This window comes from Carassius gibelio, chromosome B22, assembly GCF_023724105.1.
Source record: "Carassius gibelio isolate Cgi1373 ecotype wild population from Czech Republic chromosome B22, carGib1.2-hapl.c, whole genome shotgun sequence".
Taxonomy (NCBI): domain Eukaryota; kingdom Metazoa; phylum Chordata; class Actinopteri; order Cypriniformes; family Cyprinidae; genus Carassius; species Carassius gibelio.
The window spans coordinates 13,461,696-13,489,259 of record NC_068417.1 but is presented as its reverse complement, the minus strand read 5'-3'; the positions used below and the strand labels follow the sequence as shown (position 1 = coordinate 13,489,259).

The window sequence follows — 27,564 nt, the reverse complement described above, 5'->3', positions numbered from 1 at the left end:
GCAACATGTCACTTTACAAAAGTCTTCTTTTTTTCGAAAACCTGGGTAAAATGAAGCTTGTCTTTATTTCGCTTCTCGTATTGTTCTGGTGTTTACTCGATCATGGTAAGACATTTATTTCTCTCTTCCTGTGTTCTTGTGCTAAACGTAAAATGCGGTTAAAAGTTCATGTTTTCAGTAAAAAAAAATAGTACTAAACATACGTAGCATGCTTCGCGACAACAAAAGCTTTTAAATGTCATGTAGCGCCTGTTTACACCTCCTATCGAGAAAAAGTCAAGGCGCTCTCTAAAACACTTTCGATTCTGAAAATAATAATAATAATAAGTTTAAATTCGAATGTATTGTGGAGCACACAGCACGCAAGATCTGGCACAAATGAGGGGTTCAGTTTTTTTGCTGGTGGTTCAATTCGAATGTAATCGGCTGGATTGTTAATCGTGGTTACCGGAAGGGGCCGACAGAAACGGTTTGGGTTTTGGTTTGTTTGTTTGTTTAGAGTGCAAGGTGTATAGAGACGTGTTTAAGAAACTCATTTTCTAAGATAATTTAATGAAACAAAATCGCATAGCCACCAAATTAAAAAAATCTGACATCCAGGAAATAAAAATGTGAGCAGTTTTAGGCAGCAGTTTTACCACAAATAGAAGTGAAACCACCACAATCACCAGAAATGCTTAATTGTGTCTGCTTTACTTTTACACATGGTAATGAATTAGTCAATTTTCATAAAATTTTTTAATGAAAACGTTTTTTATATGTGAGATTTAATCAGCAGAATTTAAAACAGTTTTTGATTGCAAAGAACTTTTGTATCAAATAAATTGTACATTTTTTGTGTAAAATGAAAAATATTACATGCATAATGCTATTCACACTGAACACTATAATGGTGACATACAAATTGTGATTTTTCTCGGTTGGTGATTCTGCTTGTTAACATCAGGTGTCTTCAATAATGCTCAATCATAACTCAATTAACTTCTTAATTATCTCATTAACTTCAACTCTGCTTCAGTGTTACTTTTAACACTGCTTCAGTGTTTATATAATCCACACTCAGAGTGTTAAATTAACACTGGGGATTTTGCCGTGCAGCTATTTAGTATTCCTAATAAGTAATATTCATTATGAAGTTGAATAAACAAAATACATAAGCTCTTAAGCTTACACACCCCTTTAAGTTTGACAAAATAAGTAGGATTATACTGTGACTGATTTTGAGAACCATATTTCCACACTGATGGGACTTAAGGTACTCAAACTATTACAAATAGTGAAAATATGAACTTGTGCTCTAGACGGAAACATATGATTGTAATTTTTCCTGATCATTAAATACAAAATGGTTCTTGATGCATTGTTTATTTCATGAGCATCAGTAAATGTTTTTACTTGTCCTTTAATCATCCTCACTGTGAAAAGATGTTTCTGGTTGATTTGTGTAAATTAAGTTGTTTTGTGGATTATAAACATCTATTGCATGAAATAATGACTAATAATAATGATAAAATATAAATATAAATGCAAATAGCTTATTTGGACACTACAAAATTAAAAATAGCATGCAGGTTTTGGAATCCCTCATTCTTTGTTAAAATGAATATTGTGAATATTTTGCAAGGGTTATATAAACAGAGCAAAACTGTGTAGTTTTGCTCAAACCCACAACCTTAGGATTAGGAGTCAACCTCTCCAACATTTAGGCCCAACGTGTTGCATTATGAATCCAGACAGATTTCTCAACCTTCATGATCTATAGAAAAAACATTTTCACTGCATTTTTATGTGGTGTAATTTCATTTGACTTATAATTTACTGTTAATTTCTTCTTTAGGTGCCTCTGGTGTTGATACAGACAGAGTCTCAGTGTCTGTGATGGAGGGAGATTCAGTCACTCTAGACACTGGTGTTGAAACAAACAAACAAGACAGGTTCAGGTGGTATTTCAGTGACACTCGCATCGCTCAAATGAATGGAGATCTCAGTTTTATCTGTACAGATGTTCAGTGTAATGAAGGTACTGAGAGATTCAGAGACAGACTGAAGCTGGATCATCAGACTGGATCTCTGACCATCATGAACACCAGAAACACAGACTCTGGTCTCTATTACCTGAAGATCATCAGTAGCACCAGCAGCAGTGAAAAAATCTTCAACGTTACCATTCGTGGTGAGTCATTGTTCAAAAACAAGTCTTATACCGTATTTTCCGGACTATAAGTCACACTTTTTTTTCATAGTTTGGCTGGTCCTGCGACTTATAGTCAGGTGCGACTTATTTATAAAAATTAATTTGAAATTAACTAAGAGACATGAACCAAGAGAAAACATTACCGTCTACAGCCTCCAGAGGGTGCTCTATGCTGCTCAGTGTTCCTGTAGTCTTCCACTGAAGACATAGAGCGCCCTCTCGCGGCTGTAGACGGTAATGTTTTCTCTTGGTTCTAAATAAATGCAATTTATAGTCCAGTGCGACTTATATATGTTTTTTTCCTCATCATGACGTATTTTTGGACTGATGCGACTTCTACTCAGGTGCGACTTATAGTCCGAAAAATACGGTACTTGAAATCACATAAAGAATGTGTTTGTCTACAAATATCATGATGGCGGTAGCTGCACAAAAGCTACTGTGTCATTACACCTGTTTGAACCGTCCAACCACTGAACAGTTCTGGCAATGCATGTACTATATGTTACTAAACCATTTCTTGCACTGCATTGACCATTTTCCAATCAAAAATGTGTTCTTTGTACTGAAACTGTGATTTCTGCAATGTAGAACACAATTTCAGAGACAAGCAATCCTCGCTGTCATTAAAATATTAAAATGTAGCTTGACATAGGAAAAATATGCAGTGCATTTATTACAAATCTATTTACAGTATAAGGTAAAGTAAGTGATTTCTTAACAAATTGATATTTTACATCACTAAAATAAGCACGCCTCTACCTTGAAGGATTTACAGCGCTATCCTGATAGCTCCATCCTCAAAATTCATGAGCATGGACCCATTTCTATGTTGATTTTGATTCTATGTTAAGTTTATTGATCATTGCCCTTTTGGAAGATCCAACCACTGCCTATTATACAATTTCTAGCAGGGACAGTGAGGTTTTGATTTTTTATCTGTTGGTATTTCATGACATGCATCTGAACAAGATGTCCAGAACCTCCAGGAGAAAAATAGGCCCATAACATTAAAGATCCAGCAGTGTAGTTCATTGTACACATGACAAGCACATGCAGAGGGGGGTTCTTTGGGGTACTCATGCACCTGCCCTTTTTCCAAAATTAGCCAAAAGTGCCCCTCTCGCAGCAGTCATCAACAACACTGTGGTGGTCAGTAAAAAAGAAAAAAGAATGTGCCTCACACAGCTCCAGTGGGGTGAATAAAGGTCTACTGTAATGAATCTATATGTTTTTGTAAGAAAAATATCCATATTTAAAACTTTATAAATAATCAATTCAATTCAAGTTTATTTGTATAATCCTTTTTACAATATAAATGTTGTTTTTTTTTTTGTTGTTTTTTTTAATATATAAAGAAGTCTCTTCTGTTCACTAACCCCGCCTTTATTTGATCCAAAGTACAGCAAATTCTACAGAAAATTACGTTTGTATAATATTTAGTTGTAGCTTATCAGTTTTCAGTTTATGTGCATATGGCAGAAATGTATGGAAAAATCAATGAAAGATGCAGTCAGACACTTTTAACATCAATTATTATACACTGTAAAACCGACAAGTAAACTTAACCCAAAACGTTTGAGTAAATAGATTGCCTTGATTTAAACCATGTAAGTTTTAAAACTTTGCATTTAAGTAATTAATTGATTAACTAAGTGCTGATTGAGAATTAGTGATGAACAGCTGCTGTTAACAAACAGAATCACTGAAGAAAAGAGAAACACAAGAACTACTACAACTGACTTCAGACACAGACTTAGATGAAATCAACTGAAATAAAATACATGAAATCTCTCAAGATCTGATTAAACAACCCCACAAACAGCATCACCAGCTCCACTTATTAATAACCAGACTGACTTTATTTCTGTCAGACGTCTACAGAAGATCTTATTGAGAATGAACTAAGGTTTAGATGTTGATTTATTGTTTCATTTGAAGTAACCATGTTAGAGATCAGTGTTTGCTTTAGTTCTTCTGTAGACGTCTGACATCACTAATTCACAATTATCACTCAGTTAATCACTTAGTTACTTAATTGCAATGTATATCTTCTTTCAGTGAACTCAACTGAATTAAGTTAACTTGTCGTGTTTTACAGTGTAGCTTTTAATTGACAAAACTATAACTGTTGGACAATAACAAATAATAATGATTTGTTTATTTGCTAAATGGACGGCATTTATATAGCGCTTTTAACAGACCACATAGCCATCCAAAGCACAATTTGCCTCACATTCACTGCGGTGTCTGCCATTCAAGCCGCCATCCAGCTCGTCAGGAGCAGCTGGGTTTAGGTGTCTTGCTCAAGGACACCTCGACACTTGGTCAGGTGGAGCCGGTGATTGAACCACCAACCTTCCAGTTTGTAGACAACCTACATGAACCACTGAGACAGATATCATTATTTTATCACAAACCTTTATGCGAACGCACTTGACTAAGAAAGTGTGGGGAATGAATTCCCATGATATTAAAAGTGTAGGGGACATGTCCCCCGTGTCCCCAGCGTAATCTGTACCCCTATGCTTAAGATCACTCATGTCTGTCTGTCTGATGAGTGAATGTGTGAATCAGTGATGTTCTTCTGCTGTTTGTTTGTGTGTTGCATTTTGAATCCAGACAGATTTCTCTACTCACAATCTTGATTTGTAGAAATACATTTTGCCTTATAATGAACAGTTCATTTCTTCTTTAGGTTTTTTCACTGATGGTGAAGATGGAGTATCACTGTCTTTGATGGAGGGAGATTCAGTCATTTTTCAAACTGGTGTTGACACAAATCAACAAGGCACAATTAAATGGTACTATTATAAAATTCGCATCGCTCAAATCAATGGAGATCTCAGTAGGATCTGTACAGATGTTCAGTGTAATGAAGGGACTGAGAGATTCAGAAACAGACTGAAAATAGATCAGGTGACTGGATCTCTGACCATCAAAAACATCAAAACTACAGACACTGGAGATTATCGACTGAAGGTCAGCAGTAGAAACAGCAAAGAGAAAGATAAGACCTTCATTTTTGCTCTTCGTGGTGAGTCATTATGTATAAAAGCAAGTCACATCATTTATGTGTTTAGTGATGTTAGTGCATTGGCATACACAGGTGTTTTTTTTTCTCTAGTATATTCACATACAGTATATAGATAATTTCTTCAGAAAAATATTTACTGTTGTAGATTTAAATATAAATTTAGTTCAGTATAAGTCTTTTATTATTTTTGGCTATTGTTTCTTACAGACTTTGTATTTATTTCAAATGTGAAAAAAAAAAAAAAAAATATATATATATATATATATATATATATATATATAGAATGTACATTTATAACATTATTATTATTATTATTATTATTTAAGTTTGCCAGGAATCCAGACTGTAGAAAATTTTATGTTAAATTTGTTTGATAGCACAGATTGTGGATAAATGTTGATTTTCATACTGAAATCCTAGAGGGCACATTTTATTGTTTTCAGATCTGTAGTTATCATGCTGTGTGTCTTTTCCCTAAGATATATCCTTCAATCAGCTGCTGGTTTGTGTTTCAGGTGTTTCTGCCGCTGAACAAAACGAAACAAAGACAAAGCCAGTGAAAAAAGGAGAATCTGTTACTTTAAATCCCGGTGAAATAAAAAATAATGATGTAATGGCATGGTATTTAAAAAACACTTGCATCGCTCAAATCAGTATAGATCAGAGTAAGATCTGTTCAGATGTTCAGTGTAAAGAGAGATTCAGAGACAGACTGAAGCTGGATCATCAGACTGGATCTCTGACCATCATGGACACCAGAACCACAGACTCTGGAGATTATACAGTACTGATTAACAGCACCAGGATCAGCATTATAAGGAGCTTCAATGTTACTGTCTATGGTGAGTATCATTCTGTCATTCAGACTCTTTACCCTTGAGCAATTTTAGAAAACTTTTTGAAATTGAATCCTCTCTGTAAATGTTTTCATAATGGTCATTATGTTTTCATTATTGACCATCATCTTTACATGCACATCAACATGACAGACATTTTGAGCTGTATGTCACACTATGAAATGTACATGTATAATGTATGTTGTTTCCAGTAGATGTCACTGATTTAGCTGCCTTTGCTTAAAAACACAACAGTCAGTGTAATTTATCAATACTATACAACTTTCTACTAAACGTAGAAGGTGATAAATGCCAGATAAAAATCTCTCTCTCTCTCTCTCATATATATATATATATATATATATATATATATATATATATATATATACACACACACACACACAAGTATTGGTAGAGTTGAGTATCATTCAATCTGCAGCAGTAATGTCTGTCTGTCTTAATCTGTCTTAATGTGTCCAGATCCAGATCCAACTGTAGCTGCAGGAACAATTGCTGCTGTTGTTGTTGGTTGTGTTTTTCTGTTGACCATGGTTGCTTTGATTTTCAAATGCCTCAGGAAAACAGAATTGCTACAAACAGGGCAAAATGGCAAGTATTATATAAAACTGTGATATGTGACTGAGATTTATTGTGCAAAAATAATCATTAAAATATGTTATGTATTTTCTTGTAATTGACCAAAGTAAAAGTTTGTTGTTCTTGATCAAATAGGAGCTATGGTGCAGGGCAGTTATGGTCAGGAAAGACCCAATGAGGACAATCAGTGTGGTGTATGTCTTTTTGATTTTTCTCTGTTTCATTCAGAAATCATCACATAGTAACACCCAGTAATAACTGTTTTATTTAAGAGAGGACTGCTCTTGTGCCGTTTTACTTCAGAATGAAGTACAGCTTCTTCTTTTTTGTTTTTACGTTCAGAAAGTATCCTGATCATATGCTTTACTTTCTGTGAATCTGTTTTCTTTCTTTCAGCAGAACAGTGGAGAAGAAGTGTCCCTTAATGAGCAAAATAATGCAAATGTGAATGCCGGTAATCAAGTTGAGACGCCTGAAAAAAACTTGTCTCCTATAAGGAAGAAGAAGCGGAAACAAAGGCGAAAGCGGTGATCTCTCACAGAGAATAATGTCTGTCATAGTACTGAAATATCAGTATTTAGTGCCAGTGAAATTTCATGGACATTGGAGGGATTATTACAGGTGCTAAACTGATCCATTATCATTATCTTATGCCAGCATTCCTGTTTCTTCAGTCATTAACATCAGCATTTACACTGTCAGACATAGTCATCCTTACATGCACTCATGTTTATAAGTCCAAATGAATCCATGTTCCTTTAAGTTCTGGTTACAGAAAGGCGGGAGTTGTGAGTTGTGATGCCAGTGTGAGTTGATCCATGAAATATCAGGAACTGAACTTGCTGTAGTTATTTTAACAGTTTCCTTCGTGCATTCGGTTCAACGAAATTGTTTAAATGGAACTGTGCGTATGCATTAGAAACTAAAGTTTTTGCTCTGTCCATGCAATAAATGCATAACCTACAACTGCTCAGGTAATGTCGTCGGAATAAGCGAGAGCCATTGAAAAACTACAGAAAAGCAAAACTACCTCACTTTAGCATTACTGACCATGTGTACTAAGGAGAGATTGCACATCAGCTGCTCAAACAATGTATTGGTGAGACGAACTGACTGTGAGCACAATCGTGTGACTAAATAATGAAGCACAAGAGGGAGAGATGCGAGGCACGAACACTGTTCAAGGTAGCCATTCATTTGTGCTTGTAGCAATTTAATGTATTCTTAATCATGATTAATTTGATTCTTAGCATTTTATATCAATTACAGTCCGAAATCTATGATTCATGATTCAAAAATCATGTTTCAAGATCAAGGGGAAATGAGTGAATCATTACACCCATTGTGTTTACATTATTGCAGATGTCTGCTACCTCTATTGAATGACTTTGTTGAAATGTGCAAAAGTGTAAAAATCAGTGTTGGATGATGGATTTAATATGCTGGCTGGGTTTGTGTTCAGGGTGAATTTTCACTACTTCTCATCTGTTTTTTTTTTTGCATTCTTTTGTTTCTGTTTTTCATGTTGAGCTGTATTTCTGTAAGCTCAGAGAGCTCATTCACTGCCGACTGAACACTGAAGTGAGACATTCCTGCTGAGAAAAATAAGATTAAAAATGTCATCATGGTGGCTATATTTTTTTAATCTGTTTGTGTAGGAAATAAAGTGCTGTATCAAAGCTACTGTAATATGTCAAAATCTTTAATAAAAATCTTAAATTTAACAGGAATTCGCTTAAAATTTCTTATTACTGCTATAGTGAGATAAATACTAGCCTTTTTGTCACTTGAGGTGTTGTACAGTAGTTTCTGAGATCCAAACAAGAAAATCGTCCTCCAAGTACTGCTTTATCAGATTTATTCATCACACCGCTTGTACAGGTCTTGAGTCTTACCTTGATGAGCAAAAATTACGGCGTATGCACTGAAAAAAAAATTCAAGTGCACAGCAAAATCCCCAGTGTTAATTTAACACTCTTGAGTGTGGACTCATATAAACACTAAAGCAGTGTTAAAAGTAACACTAAAGCAGAGTTGAAGTTAATGAGATAATTAAGAAGTTAATTGAGTTATGATGGACCATTATTGAAGACACCTGATGTTAACAAGCAGAATCACCAACCGAGAAAATCACAATTTGTGTGTCACCATTATAGTGTTCAGTGTTTGCTTTAGTTGGGATCTTGACCCTTCAGTTATTAACTTTAGATTTTATGTGGCTGTGGTGACTGAATTATATCATACATACAGACCACAACAAAGGCAATCATGTGTGCCATTGATTGTGGTTTGAGCTATTTGTTATAGAGTGACCTGAATGCCTGAGTTTAGGTTTCTTTACTGCATACATAAATTAAGTGAGAAAGAAAAGTAAACAACCCAGCATTTCTGACATAGTATGACATGTTTTTAATAGTTAGTTCTACGTAAAAAAAAAGAAAGAAATCTTTGTTTAGACACACAGACATCAGGAATCAGCGTGAGCATCACAACAACGGTGACCATCAAAAAAGCATGTTGTAGCCAATAAAAACTCATCCATGGCTCCCATCATGCATTGCGGCATGAATAAATTATGAGCTGAACTGTCTTTTTAACTTTTTATTCTAACTATATTTTATTTTTGCTGTTTTTATGTTCATTTTTTGTATCTAGTTTTGTGATGTTCAGAGTTGGTCTGTTTATCTGAATATGTTGTTTGTCACCGTTGTTGAGATTCATACACTGATTATTGTTATCTGTGTGTGCCTGAAATTAAAATTCCTTAATAAAAAAAAAAAAACTCAGAATCACTTGCAAGAGATACCTACAAAATGTATAGAAAATACAGATTTTTTCATTGTGGAATCAAAGCTTAGTGGTGGGCAGAGCGAGGCTTCATGAAACACTGAAACAGTTGAAGCAAAGTGCCGTATTTGTTTCGAGGCTTCGAAACTTTACCGACACCCGTCTCCACGGTGACACCTAGTGGCCAATTGCCCATGTTATCTGAAACAACTTTGTAGTGGTGGAAATTATGATTCTTTCTAGTGATTCGTTCATTTTCAGTTCGTTCACCAAAATGATTCGTTCAGAATCGTTCACTGATTCGTTCAGTGACCATTTCTTCGTATTACACAAAATAAGCCAGCAGATGGCAAAAAAAGTGTATTATGTTGTTATGTCTTAAGTCAACGAACGTATTCACTTGTTGCAAAAACTGATCTGGCTTTATTAAAATGTGTGTATAATCGCATTCAATATATAAAGTCTAATTAAGTTGTTCAGATGAACAAAGCACAAGGTTTTCTTGCCTAAATAGCATTTTAATTGTTTGGTCAGACAGTTTGTATATTATATATTCACATTCATAAATTGGGGATTAAACGTGGAGTTGCTAAATATCAAAACGAGCGTATGTGCACAGTACAGTACCTATAACTGCGCTTTGCATTTTTGCGAGATTGACATGCTAAATGGCAGACTGACCCGGTTTACTCTCATTCATTTCGTTCACGAACGAGATAAGCTATGTACCAGTTCATTTCATTCACGAACGACATGTATCCGTTCATTCAGCTCGTTCACGAATGACATGTGTGCCAGTTCAGTCATTTCATTCACGAACGAGATTTACTAAATCATTCAACTCGTGCACGAACGACATGTGCTTTGCCGATTGAGAAACGTGATTGGTAAACGGTTTGCCAGAATATACCCTGACCATCAGGTCAGTCATTTCATTCACGAACGAGATGTATCATTCAACTCGTGCACGAACGACATGTGTGCCAGTTCAGTTATTTTATTCACGAACGATATGTATCAGCTCATTCAACTCATTCACGAACGACATGGGTACCAGTTCAGTAATTTCGTTCACGAACGATAAGATCTCTAGATCTAGTTCAGACTCATATGAAACTCGTTCATTGAAGGGCGTATTCGTTCACTACATTCAACAAATCAAATACTCTGTCACATCTCATACTCGAAGGCTATTGGCTCGAGGTTGAGTAATTCTTTGACAGGATGAAACAGGTTCACTGAGCTGCGCATGCGCTGCTTATAGCGCCGCGCTGCTGTGGAGGGAGGAACTTCACTGAACGAGAAATATGAGTCAGTGGATTACGTGAACGAGAACGATTCGTTCACCTAAAAGATTCGTTCAAAAAGAACGATTCGTTCACGAACGACACATCACTACAACTTTGACAACAAGCCATTTAAAAATAAATAAAAATATTTTGTTTTCGTTAATGTGGTGATATTTTAAAATCCTATAATAATATCCTATATAATCCTATATCATAATAATAACTAGGTTATTTTGGTCATGAAAAATGAATAAAACAAATAAATCCACAATGGTCAAATTTTTTTTTTTTTTTTTAAGATTTTTATTCAAAAATATTAATTGCTCTGCTGTGGAAGGGCTTAGCCTACTTCTTTTTTTACTGATAATTTCTCCAGCCTTAGAAAAAATCCTCTCACAAGGGACACTTGTTGCTGGCATGCATAGATATTTTTTAGCAAGGACATACAAATGAGGAAAAATCACAGCTCTCTCTTTCCAGTAACTTAGTGGATCATGGGTTCTTGGCAAAAATGCATCTTTTAGGTACTTTTTAACTTCTACTGTGGCATCTGCTGTGGCACTGTGTATCACCTGGGTTTCATGGATACGACTATCAAAAAGTTCCCATAAACTGTCCTGGGTTTCTGTTGTTGATGTTGTTGTTGATGATGATGATGATGGGCCTGATGTTGACTGTGGCTCTGAATGAAAGTAAAAACAACAATTAGTTACTAAGTCTAAACTGACAGCATATATGAAGCATAAGTCACATAATTATTCAGATGACATAACTCCATAATGTCAGATGAAGAGTGAAACTGCTTACCAGGAGTTGCTGTGTTTGAACGCATCAGCGAAGCACACTCCAGTGTGATCTGCTTTTCAGCCTCCTGGGCTTTGGCAGGATTTCCAAAACCCACATTTTTGAACCTTGGGTCCAGCAGTGTAGCCAGAGCCAAGGCTCTGAATGACTCGTACCCACCACATCTTGAGTGCAGACCTTCTTGCAGGTGTGTGCCTGTTCAAAACACAAGCAAACCATATTGGTTATATTGATAAAAAATAATATGACAGTTGTGGCCAATACATTACATACAGTAGTATGGTCATTGTGGCCTACCTAATTGTGCAGTTGATTCCTGTGCTGATTGGCCTTTTTTCTGCGATAGCTTGTGCTGCAACATCCTGTAAAGTGGTATGAGCTTTGAAGCAGACACTCTCTGTTCCTCTGACAACTCTGTCGTTGCGAGTTTGAAAGGCTGCAGTAGTGACAATGATTCTTGTATAATGTTATACTCAAAACTTGTCAGCGGAGCAGTATCACTGTTTAAATTTGATAGCGCTGCACCCACTGGCTCTCGTTGCTCATACAAGCGCTGCAACATGTCGTAAGTGCTGTTCCATCTTGTGTCCACCTCCTGCATCAGTTTCAGAGCTGGTCTGCCCATCAAGCCCTGCATCTCCACAAGCTTGTCCTTTGCTTTGCAGCTGGATCTAAATAACCCCACTATCTTTCTGGCTTTCTGTCGTATTTCATTGATGAGTGGGGTTTGATCTAGGGCCTTTTTTACAATTAAATTTAAATTGTGGGCAAAACATGGGACATGCCGAAGGTTCAGTAGCTGGGCACTTAAGATCATGTTGGATGCATTATCAGTCACCATACACTGGACTTTGAAGGTTATTCCCCACTCGGCCATTAGCAAAGCTTTAGCCTCCATGAGATACTGGGCTGTGTGTGTTTGGTAAAACCTCCTTACACCCAGTACAACAGTTGCCAGCTTTGCCTCTGGTGTTATGTAGTGGCAAGTAACACCAAGGTATCCGTCCATATTAATGGAGGACCACATGTCAGCTGTAAGGCTAACAAAATCTGCCTTTTTTAGGTCCTCCATTGTCTTCTCCTTAGAAATGTTGTACCTTTCGGTTACCATCGTTTTAAGTGCCTTCCGGGAAGGGAGGACATAGCTTGGATCAAGTTTGTTCACAAAAGCCATGAAACCCTCATCCTCCACGATAGTGAAGGGCTGCAAATCCTTTACCACCATGTCTACAAGAGCCTCATCCAATTCCCTCTGTCTGCCTTTTAAAAGAAAATAAAGATAAAAGATTAAAAGTACTTTCACAAAACTAAATTTCAAAAAAAAATAAAAGCTTTTTCAAGTTTGGAAAAGTTTATGCTCAGTGTGCAAAGACAGATCAAATACAATATAAAATTACAACAATTAGGAAAACCAAAATGTTGTCTTCAAGCCTATAAAAATATCTATGTAATACAGTGACTAAGTTTGTGAGATGTTACATTTACATATTCAGAGTGAAGCTGTTTTCAACATGATTGGGAGTTTTGGAAAAGATTGACGTTACGTTGTAAGGCTGGTGGACACAAGCCTAAGTCTATTTAAAACTATGGACTTTCTAAACAGTGTTACATGAAGTACATATTATATCAAACAATGTATACCTTGTTTAGATGGCCCAGCAGTGTCAGTAGCAGGCCTAGGTACAGGGGGAATGTTACCATCCTCTGCACACTGCAAAATGGCAGGATGAGTGCTCCTCAAATGGCGCATCATGGATGATGTATTGTTGAAGTAGGCTAGCTGCCTATCACAATACATACATCTCACTTTATTTGGGGTTTCCAAATGGAAATGCTCCCACACCACAGATTTACGGCATCTCTTCTGTGGAGCCTCCATTTCTATCTATTCTATTAATGTCTATATATATCTATCTATCTATGAATCTATATATTTATGAAAGTATATATATGTATATGAATCTCTCTCTCTCTCTCTATATATATATATATATTAATATATGAATCTATATATAAATTTATATATCTATGAATCTATCTATCTATCTATATATATATGAATCTATCTAAATTCTATATCTCTAACTACTGTGCTATCTGTCAATATCTAACTTAGCCTATATAAATGTGTCACTATATCTATCCTAACTATCTGTCACTGTCTTTAGTTTATCAGTAAATATATTTAACTTAAATGTAACCTAAATATAACTAACTAAATCACACTATAAATGTCAATAAATCGTAAATGCTATCTCAAAATCTTTCTCCTCTCACAAAAACCCACGAGGTGAAGGTGCATTAACTCCTCTTTTAAACTTTGTGGCAGTTGAGACAGATGTGCGATTGTGTGGTTTGTTCCCGCCCCTGTCAATCAAACGCAGACTCGGCAAGCGTGCCACCTGTCGGTCGAGACACTTATGAAACGCGCAGAAGCTTCGTTTAGCCATAGTCACGTGACATGGGTGTTTTGAATCACAGTTCGGAGCAGTGTTTCGAAACATCTACGCTTCGGGATCTCGACACTGTGTCGAAACGTTAGTTTCGCGTCAGCCATCCCTATCAAAGCTGTGACAATCAATAATGGAAGTTTTACTTTGAGAAAAGACTGTAAATGAGTTCAGTGACTCATGTCAAACAACGATTACATTAAAACATAATCATCAACACGCAATGATTTTTGCTCTTGGTTTGACAAACAAACTTTAAAAATAAAAAGTTACAAGCCAAGATCCCAGCTAAAGCAAACACTGAACACTATAATGGTGACACACAAAGTGTGAGTTTTCTCGTTTGTGATTCTGATTGTTAACATCAGGTGTCTTTAATAATGGTCAATCATAACTCAATTAACTTCTTAATTATCTCATTAACTTCAACTCTGCTTCAGTGTTACTTTTAACACTGCTTTAGTGTTTATATGAGTCCACACTCAAGAGTGTTAAACTAACACTGGGGATTTTGCTGTGTATGGAGATGATTCTATCAGTCCAGGTGAAATCAAACACAGATCTAAAGACACACTGCAGGAGTGAAGTATCTTACCTCCTCATCAGACACTTGTTTGATTTTCTTCATATCTGTTTTGAAAAATCATTATGGACAATTAAACACAAATTTTGTAAAATGAAAAGGTTTTCCTCTCAGTACAGTATCTGTAGCTGATACTTGCCATTTCTGGAGCTCCTGTGGCGAAAGATCATCACAACAACAACAACAACAACAGCCAGCAGCAGAACAACAGCAATTCCTGCTACAACAGCTGGAGACAGACCATCATTAGTGTAAGAGTGAATCTGACACTGTGTTTATGCCATATTCATTGTATATATATATATATATATATATATATATATATATATATATATATATATATATATATATATATATATATATATATATATATATATATATATATATATATATATATATTCTCTGGACACCTTTACAGGTCTAGTGTGTATTTATAAAAAAACCTTATTTTTCTATTAACATACAGAGATTATTTCATATCATTGATGGTTAAAAACAAAGAGCTCTCAGATCAAAAAGGTCAAACCAGTAAATAATGTCTAATTAATTTAAAACATGATGAGATGAAACCAGCTTCCAGAAGACGTCAGATCTGCCTCTACACAGCAAAATCCCCAGTGTTAATTTAACACTCCCCAGTATTAATTTAACACTCTGAGTCATTACTATACTTCCAATTATCCATTCACTGGAGACCATTCTTGATACTTCTATGTCATGTCCAGGGGGGAAGGAGGGAGCCTAAGCATGGGTGAAGGGACAGATGAGAAAATGTTAATGTGTGTTATGAGATTCCTGAGTTTCGGCTTCACAAGGAGTTAATTTCATAAGGAAATAATTTCACAATTTCCATACAATCTGTAGAAAAACATTATGCATCAGAATAAACTGTACATTTCTTCTTCAGGTGTGTCTGGTGTCATTCCAGACAGAGTGTCAGTGTTTGCAATGGAGGAAGATTCAGTCACTCTACACACTGATGTTAAAGCAAACCAACAAAACAGAATCAGATGGTATTTTGGTGACACTCGCATCGCTCAAATCAATGGAGATATCAGTTTTATCTGTACAGATGTTTAGTGTAATGAAGGTACTGAGAGATTCAGAGACAGACTGAAGCTGGATCATCAGACTGGATCTCTGACCATCATGAACATCACAAACACTGACTCTGGAGATTATAAACTAAAGATCAGCAGTAAAAAGAACAACGAGAGTATCAAGAGCTTCATTTTTGCTGTTCATGGTGAGTTAGTATGTTTAATAGAAATTCTTGTTCATGTAAATTAAATTAATGTGTTGTTAAGGATCATTTTGCAGTGACAATCAGAGGTGGTTTTCTTTTTACCTGTGTATTAATTTACATACAGTGTATAGGTAATTTATTTTTAAAAATCATCTACTGTTGAAATAGAATTTGTAGACATGAGTAGGATTTTTTTCTGTCTTTTAGTTGTAAGTTTCATCAGTTTTGTTCTGGTAAATATGTCAAAGATGTAAAGATTCTTCAATCAGCTGATTTGGTTTGTGTTCCAGGTGTTTTTGCTGCTGAACGAAATGAAATGAAGAGAAAGTCAGTGACGGAGGGAGAATCTGTTGCTTTAGATCCCTGTGAAGTAAAAAACCCCAATGATTTGATGACATGGTATTTTAATAGCATGTATATGGCCAAAGTCAATAGAGATCTCAGTTACATCTGTACAGACAATCAGTGTACTGAGAGATTCAGAGACAGACTGAAGCTGGATCATCAGACTGGATCTCTGACCATCATGAACATCAGAACCACAGACTCTGGACTTTATCAACTACAGATCAACAGCAGCAGATTCAGCATCACCAGGAGCTTCAGTGTTACTGTCTTTGGTGTTACCGTTACTGGTGAGTGAAACGTAGGCCTCACCAATGACTCCATCTATCAAATGTCTGTCCGTATCAAACAACTGTTCACTGAACGTATAAATGTTTAAATATCAAAGTATTGGAGTTGATTAACAGTCGATCTCTTGTAATAATGATTGTCTGTCTTTAGGTGGTTCAGATCCAAGGCCAGCTTCAGCTGCAGAAATATGTGCTGCTGTTATTGGGAGTGTTATTGTAGGTGCTCTGCTGGTGGCTGGTGTGATTTACTGCCTCTACAGAAAATCTACACAAGCTACACAAGATGGCAAGTATTATGTTCAACTAACTGTCCAAGTTGAAATTATGAGATTTATTGTACAAATCTAATCTTTAAAAAGATGTTCAAGTATGTGTTTCTATCTTAATTGATCAAATTAAGAATGTGTTGTTATTGATCAAACAGGAGCTGCAGAGCCACACAGTGATCAGCAGGTAAGATACAGTGAGCACAGAATCTGGCTTTGAATTTATAACATTGAGATCAAGTGGTGTGTATCTGTGTGTTTCATTCTGAAATAATTACATAGAAACACTAATAATACCTGACTAATGTGAAAGAGCACTGCTCTTTGCTGTTTTACTGCCGAAAAAAACTTGTTTACATTCAGAAAATATTATCTTTCTTTTTATGTGATAATCAGAATGGGATTCAAAAGCAAGATGGGATGGCCTCTGAACCAGTCCTCGGTCGATCATTGTCCACTGATGACGGGACATCCCCTAATCACGATGGTGCTTCATCAGGGGCTAATGGGACATTAGAGTTACATCATTTAAATAATTCCACTGAAAGGGAACATAACGAGAAAGAAGATGAGAAATGATAAAGGGGAACTGGAAGAAGATTGGCTGAAGTTCTCATCACTCACAGAGAAATATTGCCATGATACCAGCACTTGAAGTTTATGTCATTATTTAAATGGCTTTGTTAACTCTAAACGGGTGTTTTTATTATTTATTGATTTTTATTGTATTTTATCAGGAATTCTTGAGAAATGAATTCAAAGTCCACAATGATGTTTGATCGTTTGGTTAACAAAGTGTGATTAGAAAGGTGGTTCAAATCCAGCAAAGTTTTACCCATGTATATCATCATTGTGTCGATCAAACTTTATATCTCAGGAACTGAATTGGTAGTACAGTAACTGCCCTGAAAGACACTGTGGAGAGAAGCAAATACAAAATGACAAATGTGTTTTATAATTCAGTTTTTTCAAGGCTAATTGCAACGTGTAAAAGAAAAATGTTGTTTTATACACTATAATAGTATGTGACTTACAAGCTGCTCCTCAAACGGTTTACTGGTGTTCAGCATCTGAATCACGTTTTATTTTTTTTTATCACATTTAATGTTTAGTGATAGAAAATGACATTTGTAATGTCTTATAGATTTCAAATGTTTGCTAAATCCACTGAACGTCTTCTGTCTGGAAATGTGTTCTGCCACTTGAGATTCTGATTAGGTTTTTGACTGCCAAGTTTGTGCATTTGATGCCAGGAGGAATATGGAGACCTGTAGGTGATTGAAGGTGAATGTTCATTCTTTCAAATGATCTTTTTTCTTATATTTCTTAACTTTCTCAGTTTTTAAAGCATGCTGAGCTGTGCTGTATTCATTGTCATTTCATATAATTTAATAATTTTCCCATTTTGTTTGATTTGCAGAACGTCATCACTGTGATGGAAATAATCGCCTGCACTTGATCAAGAAAAGTTAACCCTAAGGTTGTGGGCTCAAGTCTCGGACCGGCAATACCACAACTTAGGTGTCCTTGGCAAGGCACCGAACCCCCAATTGCTCCCTGGGTGCCGCAGCGTAAATGATGAACACTGCTCCGGGTGTGTGTTCATGGTGTGTGTATGGGCACTTTGGATGGATTAGATGCAGAGCACGAGTTCTGAGTATTTCAGTTCACTTGACTTATAACTGGTGCCTCTTTTTGTAATGAAAATTTTGTAAGAAATTCTGTGTCCAAGCTGAAGTATTAAAAAACTCATTAAAAGCTCAAAACAGGAGCTCAGTAAAAGACAATAGTTTTTTTTGTTTTGTTTAACCTGTGAATTAATAAAGTTTTGCCTATATAAAGTCTATTTTCTTGCAATGGGGGGGAAAACGTGAAAGATCTGTATGTTCATATGACAAATGTAATAAAAACATGCTGGTCCTTCAATTTCAAATATAATCCTATATGTTACCCCCATTAGCTTATGATGCTTTCAAATCCCACGATGGTGCTGAAAACTGTGATGCTGTTTAATTACGGATACGTTTTCTCAAACAACCAACAGATGGCGCCCTTTATCTCTTAAATCTATCGTAAACGTTAATAGGACATCGTAATCTATATGCAGATATGGACAATATTTTGATAAAATGATTCAAATATTCTTTTAATTACTTCTGAATACTTTGTAATTTGTATTTTTATTTATTAAAAACGCTTTTGCATTTAAATCCTTTGAGAGAATTATGTCTAAGTGCCTGTTCTAAGTGAATATAAACAGCTGGGAGAATGACTGATCAATATATTGGTTCAGTGTATACGTCTTAAAGTGACAGCAGCCTAACATAGGCTGTTCTACTGTGAGATGTATTTATTGTTTCATGAATTCCAAAGGGCAAAGATTCATCTGGTTGATGTGACCTGTTAGCCCCTACTGTTAGATAATGTAATTAAACTATTATTTGTTTCACCAGTGATGCATTTGAGAAGGCTTGAAAATATATAAAATAAGTGTTTTACCCATCTACTGAAAGCGTTTTAAAAGAGTGATTATCCAATGGCATTATGGCTATAAACAACTTTGAATTAGTGAATTGTATATGGATTGAATTCCTTTACATTTTCACACTCTAAACTGACATTTTTTTTTTTTTTTTTACTATTCGACATCAGCACCATTGTGTCACTGGAAAACAAAGTTTGTAAGCAGCATTGCTACCTTTTATTTGTCTTTAAAACTGATGAAAACTAAAAGAAATAGCAGTCATCAAACATATATTGTAATTCATATTGCATTTAATCTTAAAATGACCAGACATTGACAAAAAAAGAAAATACAATATTTAAAATGAACTTTAAAATGAGAAAAGGTATGAATAAATGTATTTTTTTTTTCTGTAGAGAAGTCAAATGGTGTTATGCGAGCATGAATGGAAAAAGCCCTTCAACCACATGCTATTCACAGACATGCTACTTACACCTCAGACACAGTCTCAAACTGACATAAGACACAAACGTCTAGCAGTTCATTCTCACGAAAACACTTTGTCTAACAGATCAAAACACATTTCTGTACAGATGTGAATAAATTAATAAAACATGGTCTTCACCTATGAGTATTGTGCATCTGATTCAAAAAAACGTTTTTCTAACAAATCTTGCCAGTTAATTTTTTTATTTTATTTCGACTATCATTTTTTTATTACAACGTTATTATTTTGCTCTTAAACACTGTTTGAGATTGCATAAAAAAACAGAAAATAACTCCATATTCAAATCCCTCAAGATGATCCAGCTGCATATCCTTATGATGCTACATGTGGTCATTCACACTAATCCCAAAACGCAACTATAAACTCGGAGGTTGTCGGAGGCCACACAGTTCCATCTTCTTAGAAAATATATTTAAGTTTGATCATTTTTTCTTGTTGACAGATGCATATACCACATGTACTTCCTCTGTATTCTCTTTCTGTAAAAAAAAAATAAATAATGCACAACAACATAATAATGATAATAATATCTAATAAAAGTATCTTCTTTATCTTGAAATAAAATGTATTTATCATGCTGGCATGCCCTATTGCTAACTACCTAAATTTAACATACATTGTTTGTTCAAACTGACTTGCTACACACCTTGTTGGCAGAGACTATTTACACTAACTCCGCCCACCAACCTGTGGTTTGACTAGACAACACTATAAATATAGATACCAAGCAACAGTTCCAGTGACATGTGCATAGGTCAGTGTTTTTGATTCGATTCAACCGAGTTTGAATCCACCTTGTGCAGAACTCATCTTCTCCCTTTTCACATCTCAGATCACATTGTAAAGGCATATATTTTCAATAAAAATGAAGGAAATAATTGAAAAGTTGAAAATTAAATATTGGGTAGGGTAAGGATAGGTTTTATTGTTTATTGTTCCAATAATGAGGCACCCATTTAATAATTTGAATTTAAAAAAAATTATACTTCACACTCAATGCGTATTATTGCTTACTGTTTTATAATGTACTACAATACTGATGCACAGCCATTTGCCACTGTTTGCCGTTAGTAGTATAAATATAGCAGAAAATATATGCTATTAGTATTTTCACTTAGAGTTAAATGGTTACTCCACCTGTAAAAGCTTTGTTCATCAGAACAAAATGTAAAACTGGATGAAATCCAGAAGGCTTGTGACTGTCCCATAGACTGCCAAGTAAAATACACTGTCACTGTCTAGGAAAGTATGAAATACATCGTCAGAATAGTTCATCTCCCATCAGTGGTTCGATCTGAATGTTATGAAGTGACAAGAAAAACTTTTTGTATGTGAAGCTAACTTAATAACATTACAGTTGAATCACTGATGGCAGATGGAATATTTTGATGATATATTTCATACTTTTCTGGGCGTTTAGATTATTACTTGGCAGTCAATGGGGCAGTCTCAAGCCTCTCGGTTTTCATCCAAAATATCTTTAATAGTGTTCTGAAGACTAACAAAGCTTTTACGGGTTTGGAACGACATGGGGGTGATTAATGACAATTTTCATTTTGGGGTGGAGTAACCCTTTATTAGCATCTAATTGCAATTTACACTCAGTGCAAATAATTGAAAATAATTTCTAATTTGAAATAATTGAAAAGTTGAAAATAAAATATTGGGTAGGGTAAGTATAGGTTTTATTGTTTATTGTTCCAATAATGAGGCACCCATTTAATAATTTAAATACAAAAATTATACTTCACACTCAATGTGTCAAGAAAAAAGAAGTTCACAAACATCCATACCTGCTGAAATGACACAGAGATATTTAACAGGAATAAATAATTATCTTACCGATTTAAGTGAATTTCTTTTGTAGAACAATGGTTCAGTGTAATTGACCTCTTCAGGAGTTTCAACTGTTAAAAAAAAATAGATGTATTAAAACTAAATTAAATCCTACTGGCAAGCTAAACAGAAGTCGTCATGATGTTTTAATGACAAAATTTAAAGGGGGGTGAAATGCTCGTTTTCACTCAATATCCTGTTAATCTTGAGTACCTATAGAGTAGTACTGCATCCTTCATAACTCCAAAAAGTCTTTAGTTTTATTATATTTATAAGAGAAAGATAGTCTGTACCGATTTTTCCCGGAAAAACACAACCGGCTGGAGGAGTGACGTGTGGGCGGAGCTAAAGAATCACGAGCGCCAGTAGGCTTTTGCGTTGAGAGCGTCTGGAAGCTGTGACATTACCATGAGGGAAAAACCATCATCCAAAACAAACCATGGCTTACAGTCAGATTCAGTGTATATTTATGATCCAGAATCAGATCCCGAGGCTGAAACTGAACGAGAGCAGCAGCAGCAACGACTCGCTCCTAGCGGGGCTCGAACCCGGGGCTCCGGCATGGGAGGCGGACGCACTAACAAGGAGGCAGAGATATTTGAAGCAGTTTTACTCACCGCCTGCGGTTCCAACACACGACCATGACCCTTTTTCATTGGGATTGCATCATCCTTAAGAAATAAACGATACGCAAATCCGTCGTCAAACTGGGCCTTGTTTGTAAAACAAGCATCTTCGAAATGCAGGGAACAAACACAAACACTTGCTCAGCTCCGTTGATGCTCTGTAAAAATAAACTCCATCCACTGGTCCCTTAATGCTGTTTTTTTTTTGGTAATCTGTGCAGGGTTGTCTTGCCCTGGCAACCAAAAACACACTTCTTTTGTTACATTTCGCGACGCTCTTGCTCTGATCAGTGAATGCCTGTGCTCTCTCAGTGCTCTGCTATACGGGAGTGCGCGCTCTTCCGGCAGACGTGCCCTTAGGACCCATATAAGGAAATTCCGCTCCATCTAACGTCACACAGAGCCATACTCGAAAAAAACTTTCCGAAACTTGTGACAAACCGGAAGGAGTATTTTGGGAACAAAAATACTCCTTCAAACGTACAATTTAATTTTTGAAACTTTGTCCATGTTTAGCATGGGAATCCAACTCTTTAACAGTGTAAAAAACTCAGTTTGCATGAAATAGCATTTCACCCCCCCCCCCCTTTAAGAGGAGCAGGCTCAATTTATCAACTTAACTAGCATGATAGTAAATATCTATACAGCCAAGTTACAGCTGTCCCGTGACAGTTCTCCGGCATCTCACCTCCACTCCGACTATTCTCATCCCAGATTGGGATATAGTGGAGTTTTCTGGGTTCAGGCTAAAGTCTAAGCTCAGAGCCCTCCCCACACAATATGCTAAATATGCATACTATTTGCTAAATCTGATCGCATATACAGGTGCTGGTCATATAATTAGAAAATCATCAAAAAGTTGATTTCACTAATTCAAAAAGTTAAACTTGTATATTATATTTATTCATTACACACAGACTGGTATATTTCAAATGTTTATTTCTTTAAATTTGTATGATTATAATTGACAACTAAGGAAAATCCCAAATTCAGTATCTCAGAAAATTTAAGTTCAATATTGAAGACACCTCAGCTAATTAACTCAAATCACCTGTAAAGGCCTTGAAATGGTCTCTCAGTCTAGTTGTGTAGGCTACACAATAATGGAAAAGACTGCTGACTCGACAGTTGTCCAAGAGACGACCATTGACACTTTGCACAAGGAGGGCAAGACACAAAAGGTCATTGCAAAAGAGGCTGACTGTTCACAGAGTTCTGTATCCAAGCACATTAATAGAGAGGCGAAGGGAAGGAAAAGAGGTGGTATAAAAAAAAATACTGCACCCTGGAGAGGATTGTGAAACAAAACCCATTCAAAAATGTGGGGGAGATTCACAAAGAGTGGACTGCAGCTGGAGTCAGTGCTTCAAGGACCACTACACACAGATGTATGCAAGACATGGGTTTCAGCTGTCGCATTCCTTGTGTCAAGCCACTCTTGAAAAACAGACAGCGTCAAAAGCGTCTCAAGACAAAAAGGACTGGACTGCTGCTGAGTGGTCCAAAGTTATGTTCTCTGATTAAAGTAAATTTTGCATTTCCTTTGGAAATCAGGGTCCTAGCCGTATATATAGTTTTTTTTTTTTTTTTTGTAGCGAATCAACTAGATTAAGATGGATTACCATTAAAAACATGCCATTAACTTGCTAATCAGGCTAGGAACATGCTTTTAAAGCGGTTTCTGCCACTGTCACACTGTTCTTTGCCTATGTTTTTTTTTTTAACTGAATCAACTGGTTTTAGCTGGATTAGCATACAAACACACTAACAACATGCTAATATTTTTGCTTATGCTGGAAACAAGATAACATGCTAGTTACTCGCTAATCATGCTAATGATATGTTAGTCATTTGGTAGTCATGCTAGCAATATGTCAGTCACTTGCTAGTAATGCTAACAACATGCTAGTAACTTGCTAATCGTGCTAGCAACATGATATTCACTTGGAAATCTTGCTAAAGACATGCAAGACACTTGCTAATCATGCTAGAAACATGCTAGCAAAATGCTAGTCACCTGCTAATCATGCTGAAAGCAAGTTAATGACATGATAGTAACTTGTTAATCATTCTAGCAACATGCAAGTTTCTTGTCTATGTATCTATCTGTCCATTTATCTATTTATTTTTCTGATAGTTTGTATTGCCTTCAAAACTTTAAAACTATTTTAAGTTAACCCTCAAACTTTAAGCTTTTAAAACTACTTCAAACTTTCTGTCAAGGCTTTTTCAAGGTAACTTAAAGTTTGTCTACAGACTTTACTATCTAGTTATTATTGTGGAATCAAGAGTTAATTTTGACAGCAAATTTTGATTTAGGTGCGTTCATAGTCTTTTGACTAAAATGCCAATTCCTTTTGCTTTAGTTTTAGTCAACTACATATCATAAGATTTTAGTTGACTATCATAAGATTTTAGTCAACTAAATCTACAGTAAGTTTAGTCTGCTAAATCTAATGGGTTTTCAAATTAACTAGGTTTTATATTAAGGTTTTATCATGAGACACATTTAACTGCGGTGACAAAAAAATGCCTTAATGTTTGAATTAAATAAAACCACTTCTAATAAACAAGGAGAACATGGTCTTTTCAATGAAATACAAATTTTTATTTGTAATTATTCTAATTTTGCATTATTCATAACAAATAGCAAATAAATAAGCCTGCTCTCCCTTTAAAACCAGATACATGGATGCAATGTGCTGATACACGTCCAATATTCTCCCAACTATTAATAGTTCACATAAAACATAACCGAGTGCATTTACTTGAATACTTGTCAAAACAGAAAATAGGCAATAATTTTTTGCATATTTCTCCGTTCCGGAGAAGCGAAATAGTACTTGTGTGCTGTGTGAGATACATTTACATTTACTCATTTATGCCGCGTTTCCACCGAAATTACCCGGAACATTTGTACCAGGAACTTTTTCCCCCCAGACCTGTTGCTTTCTGCGTTTCCACCGCGGTGTAAAGTACCGGGAAGATTAGGCGAATAGACTGATGACGTAGGTCTGCGCACGTTTCTCAATACAAAGTACCGATGATTTAAAAAAAACAAAAAGTACGATGATTTTGGACGTGTATCATCGGTAGTTAGTTCAGACTTTGTGCATTCGACTGGGGAGTGTGATGTCAGCGACGACGCGAATCCTGTAATTTTCCTCTCTGTATATTTACAATAAAACGAAATAGGATATCAAATACCACTGCCTCCTTTGGTTTTCATTTAAGCATAATAACAGCTGCAGAAATTTAATTAGTTCAGGCATATGTGTATATGCAGCCATTACAATGAAACGAAATATTATATAAATTTGCCTTTTTTATTTTCATTTTAACATATAGATAAATTGAAAACAGACCAAAGATAACCTGTTAAGATTTACCCCGCAGCTGAACTATATTTTATGTTTAACCACTAAAGAGACATCAGAGCCAGCGGCACATATCAAAAGGTCTAGCCAAGGTGAAGCTGCTTCTCGGCGGATAGATGATCACTGAGCTCCCATTGATCATGTCGCCGACATCGGCGAAATTTTTTTTTAAATAGGCGCTGTCTTTATAAATAAACCACAGATTTGAGTTTTAAACAACTATATTCTCGCCTGAAATACTTTTAAAATTACATTTCATGACACAATAACAGTAATATTTGAAAATGATCAGAATAAATGGTCTTTGAACTCAACCAATGCTGCGTGAACTCAGATGGCTTTGGCTACTGCAATTTTCCTCTCTGTATATTTACAATAAAACGAAATAGGATATCAAATACCACTGCCTCCTTTCGTTTTCATTTAAACATAATAACAGCTGTAGAAATGTACTTAGTTCAGGGATATGTGCATATATACAGCCATTACAATGAAACGAAATATTATATAGACTTGCCTTTTTTATTTTCATTTTAATATAGATAAACTGAATACAGACCAAAGAAAACCTGTTAGATTTACCCCGCAGCTGAATTATATTTTATGTTTAACCACTAAAGACACATCAGAGCCAGCGGCACATATCAGAAGGTCTGTCCAAGGTGAAGCTGCTTCTCGGCGGATAGATGATCACTGAGCTCCCGCTGATCGTGTGGAGGTCACCATCTCCGAGATCAGCGAAACATTTTTAAATAGGCGCTGTCTTTATTAATAAACCACAGATTTGAGTTTTAAACAACTACATTCTCGCCTGAAATACTTTTAAAATTACATTTCATTACACATTAACAGTAATATTTTGAAAATGTTGATCCGAATAAATGGTGGTTAAACTCAACCAATGCTGCTCAAACTCAACCAATCAGGATGTTTAGCGCCAAAGTCCCGCCCCCGAAAGTTCTGGAACTTTGAAAAAGTACCACCTTGCTAGCAGGGACTTTGAGCGGTATTTTTTTACCCGGAACTTTATTTAGTTCCTGGTTCCTGCGGTGGAAACACACCAAATACCAGGCCAGAGTCCCTAGTCCTGGGTAAAGTTCCTGCGGTGGAAACGCGGCATTAGCAGACGCTTTTATCCAAAGCCACTTACAAATGAGAACAATAGAAGCTATCAGACCAACAAGAGAACAACAACATTATAATACAAGTGTACTGCATTTGTGTGTGTGCTCAGGAAACCGGACCGAATTGAGTTCTCTTTTGCGCCGTCAGATTTATCCATATGTCTGCTCTTCTTACTCCCAGATATCAACATTTTTGTTAATTAGACGTGCAGCAAGTGTATGTTAGCTTATGTCCTGCCAGTTCATATGTACGCATCTAATCTCGCAACCATGCAGTGGATTCTTTACGAACGAATCTCTTCCCAGATTGTCCATCCCGAACATTTACGTCTCATTTTTATTAGTTGACTAAAATTTCAGTAGATTTGTCAAAGTTTCTGTCATTCAGAACAAATTTTAGTTGGTCATGGTCTCATTTCCATGGCACAAGCTGTTTGTTTAATATGCATATGCAGCCAATGAGCTTACTGCCTTGCATTTCTGTGGCTGGCTAGCTTTCAGTTGAGATTCCTGCAGCACCCTTTCAGAGCTTATCTGAAACCCTTTACCTTCCCCAACTCCACCTGTATAGATCTGCTATGGTTTATTTTATATGCTGTTTGTGCAGCAGCAGGATGTCTTAAATACTCACGGCACCATTATCGCCATATGCATTGACAGTAGCAAGTTCCGGTACTTGCTTGCAGAAGTAGCAATAATCTACAGCTACAACATTATCCAACAGCAGCAGCAATTCAGCAGCAGCATACCAGATCTATTCCACCAAGACTAATTACATTAACATCACATCCATCACCATGCTAAAATCTTCAAGAGTTATCATGATTGAAATTATTTATTCAAATGGTAACTATCAATTGACTTTTAACAATATATTTTCAAATTGTTATTTATTATAATACTTA

The 27,564-nt window shown here is 35.9% G+C and overlaps 2 protein-coding genes and 1 long non-coding RNA gene across 3 annotated transcripts in view; 2 read left to right on the top strand and 1 right to left on the bottom strand.

Annotated features, from left to right (window-relative positions):
• Positions 1-8,388, top strand: part of LOC127987076 (uncharacterized) — a 92,059-nt gene extending 83,671 nt beyond the window's left edge. Inside the window, exons 3-8 of the mRNA XM_052589372.1 lie at positions 2,021-2,173; positions 4,893-5,231; positions 5,747-6,073; positions 6,548-6,676; positions 6,800-6,858; positions 7,061-8,388. Coding sequence (XP_052445332.1) covers positions 2,021-2,173; positions 4,893-5,231; positions 5,747-6,073; positions 6,548-6,676; positions 6,800-6,858; positions 7,061-7,195 — 1,142 coding nt within the window. The 3' untranslated portion in view covers positions 7,196-8,388. The remainder of the gene's footprint in view (positions 1-2,020; positions 2,174-4,892; positions 5,232-5,746; positions 6,074-6,547; positions 6,677-6,799; positions 6,859-7,060) is intronic.
• Positions 1-17,785, top strand: part of LOC127987083 (uncharacterized) — a 187,872-nt gene extending 170,087 nt beyond the window's left edge. Inside the window, exons 3-7 of the mRNA XM_052589377.1 lie at positions 15,668-15,823; positions 16,114-16,458; positions 16,610-16,744; positions 16,883-16,911; positions 17,121-17,785. Of these exons, the coding sequence (XP_052445337.1) occupies positions 15,668-15,823; positions 16,114-16,458; positions 16,610-16,744; positions 16,883-16,911; positions 17,121-17,303 (848 nt within the window). The 3' untranslated portion in view covers positions 17,304-17,785. The remainder of the gene's footprint in view (positions 1-15,667; positions 15,824-16,113; positions 16,459-16,609; positions 16,745-16,882; positions 16,912-17,120) is intronic.
• A 1,696-nt stretch (positions 17,786-19,481) lies between these two features.
• LOC127987148 (uncharacterized) lies at positions 19,482-27,466 on the bottom strand. Its single transcript, XR_008161062.1, has 2 exons — positions 21,539-27,466; positions 19,482-20,175 (listed from the first exon to the last, which is right to left on the bottom strand). It is a non-coding gene; the product is annotated as an uncharacterized LOC127987148 (long non-coding RNA).
• Between the last annotated feature and the right edge of the window lie 98 nt (positions 27,467-27,564).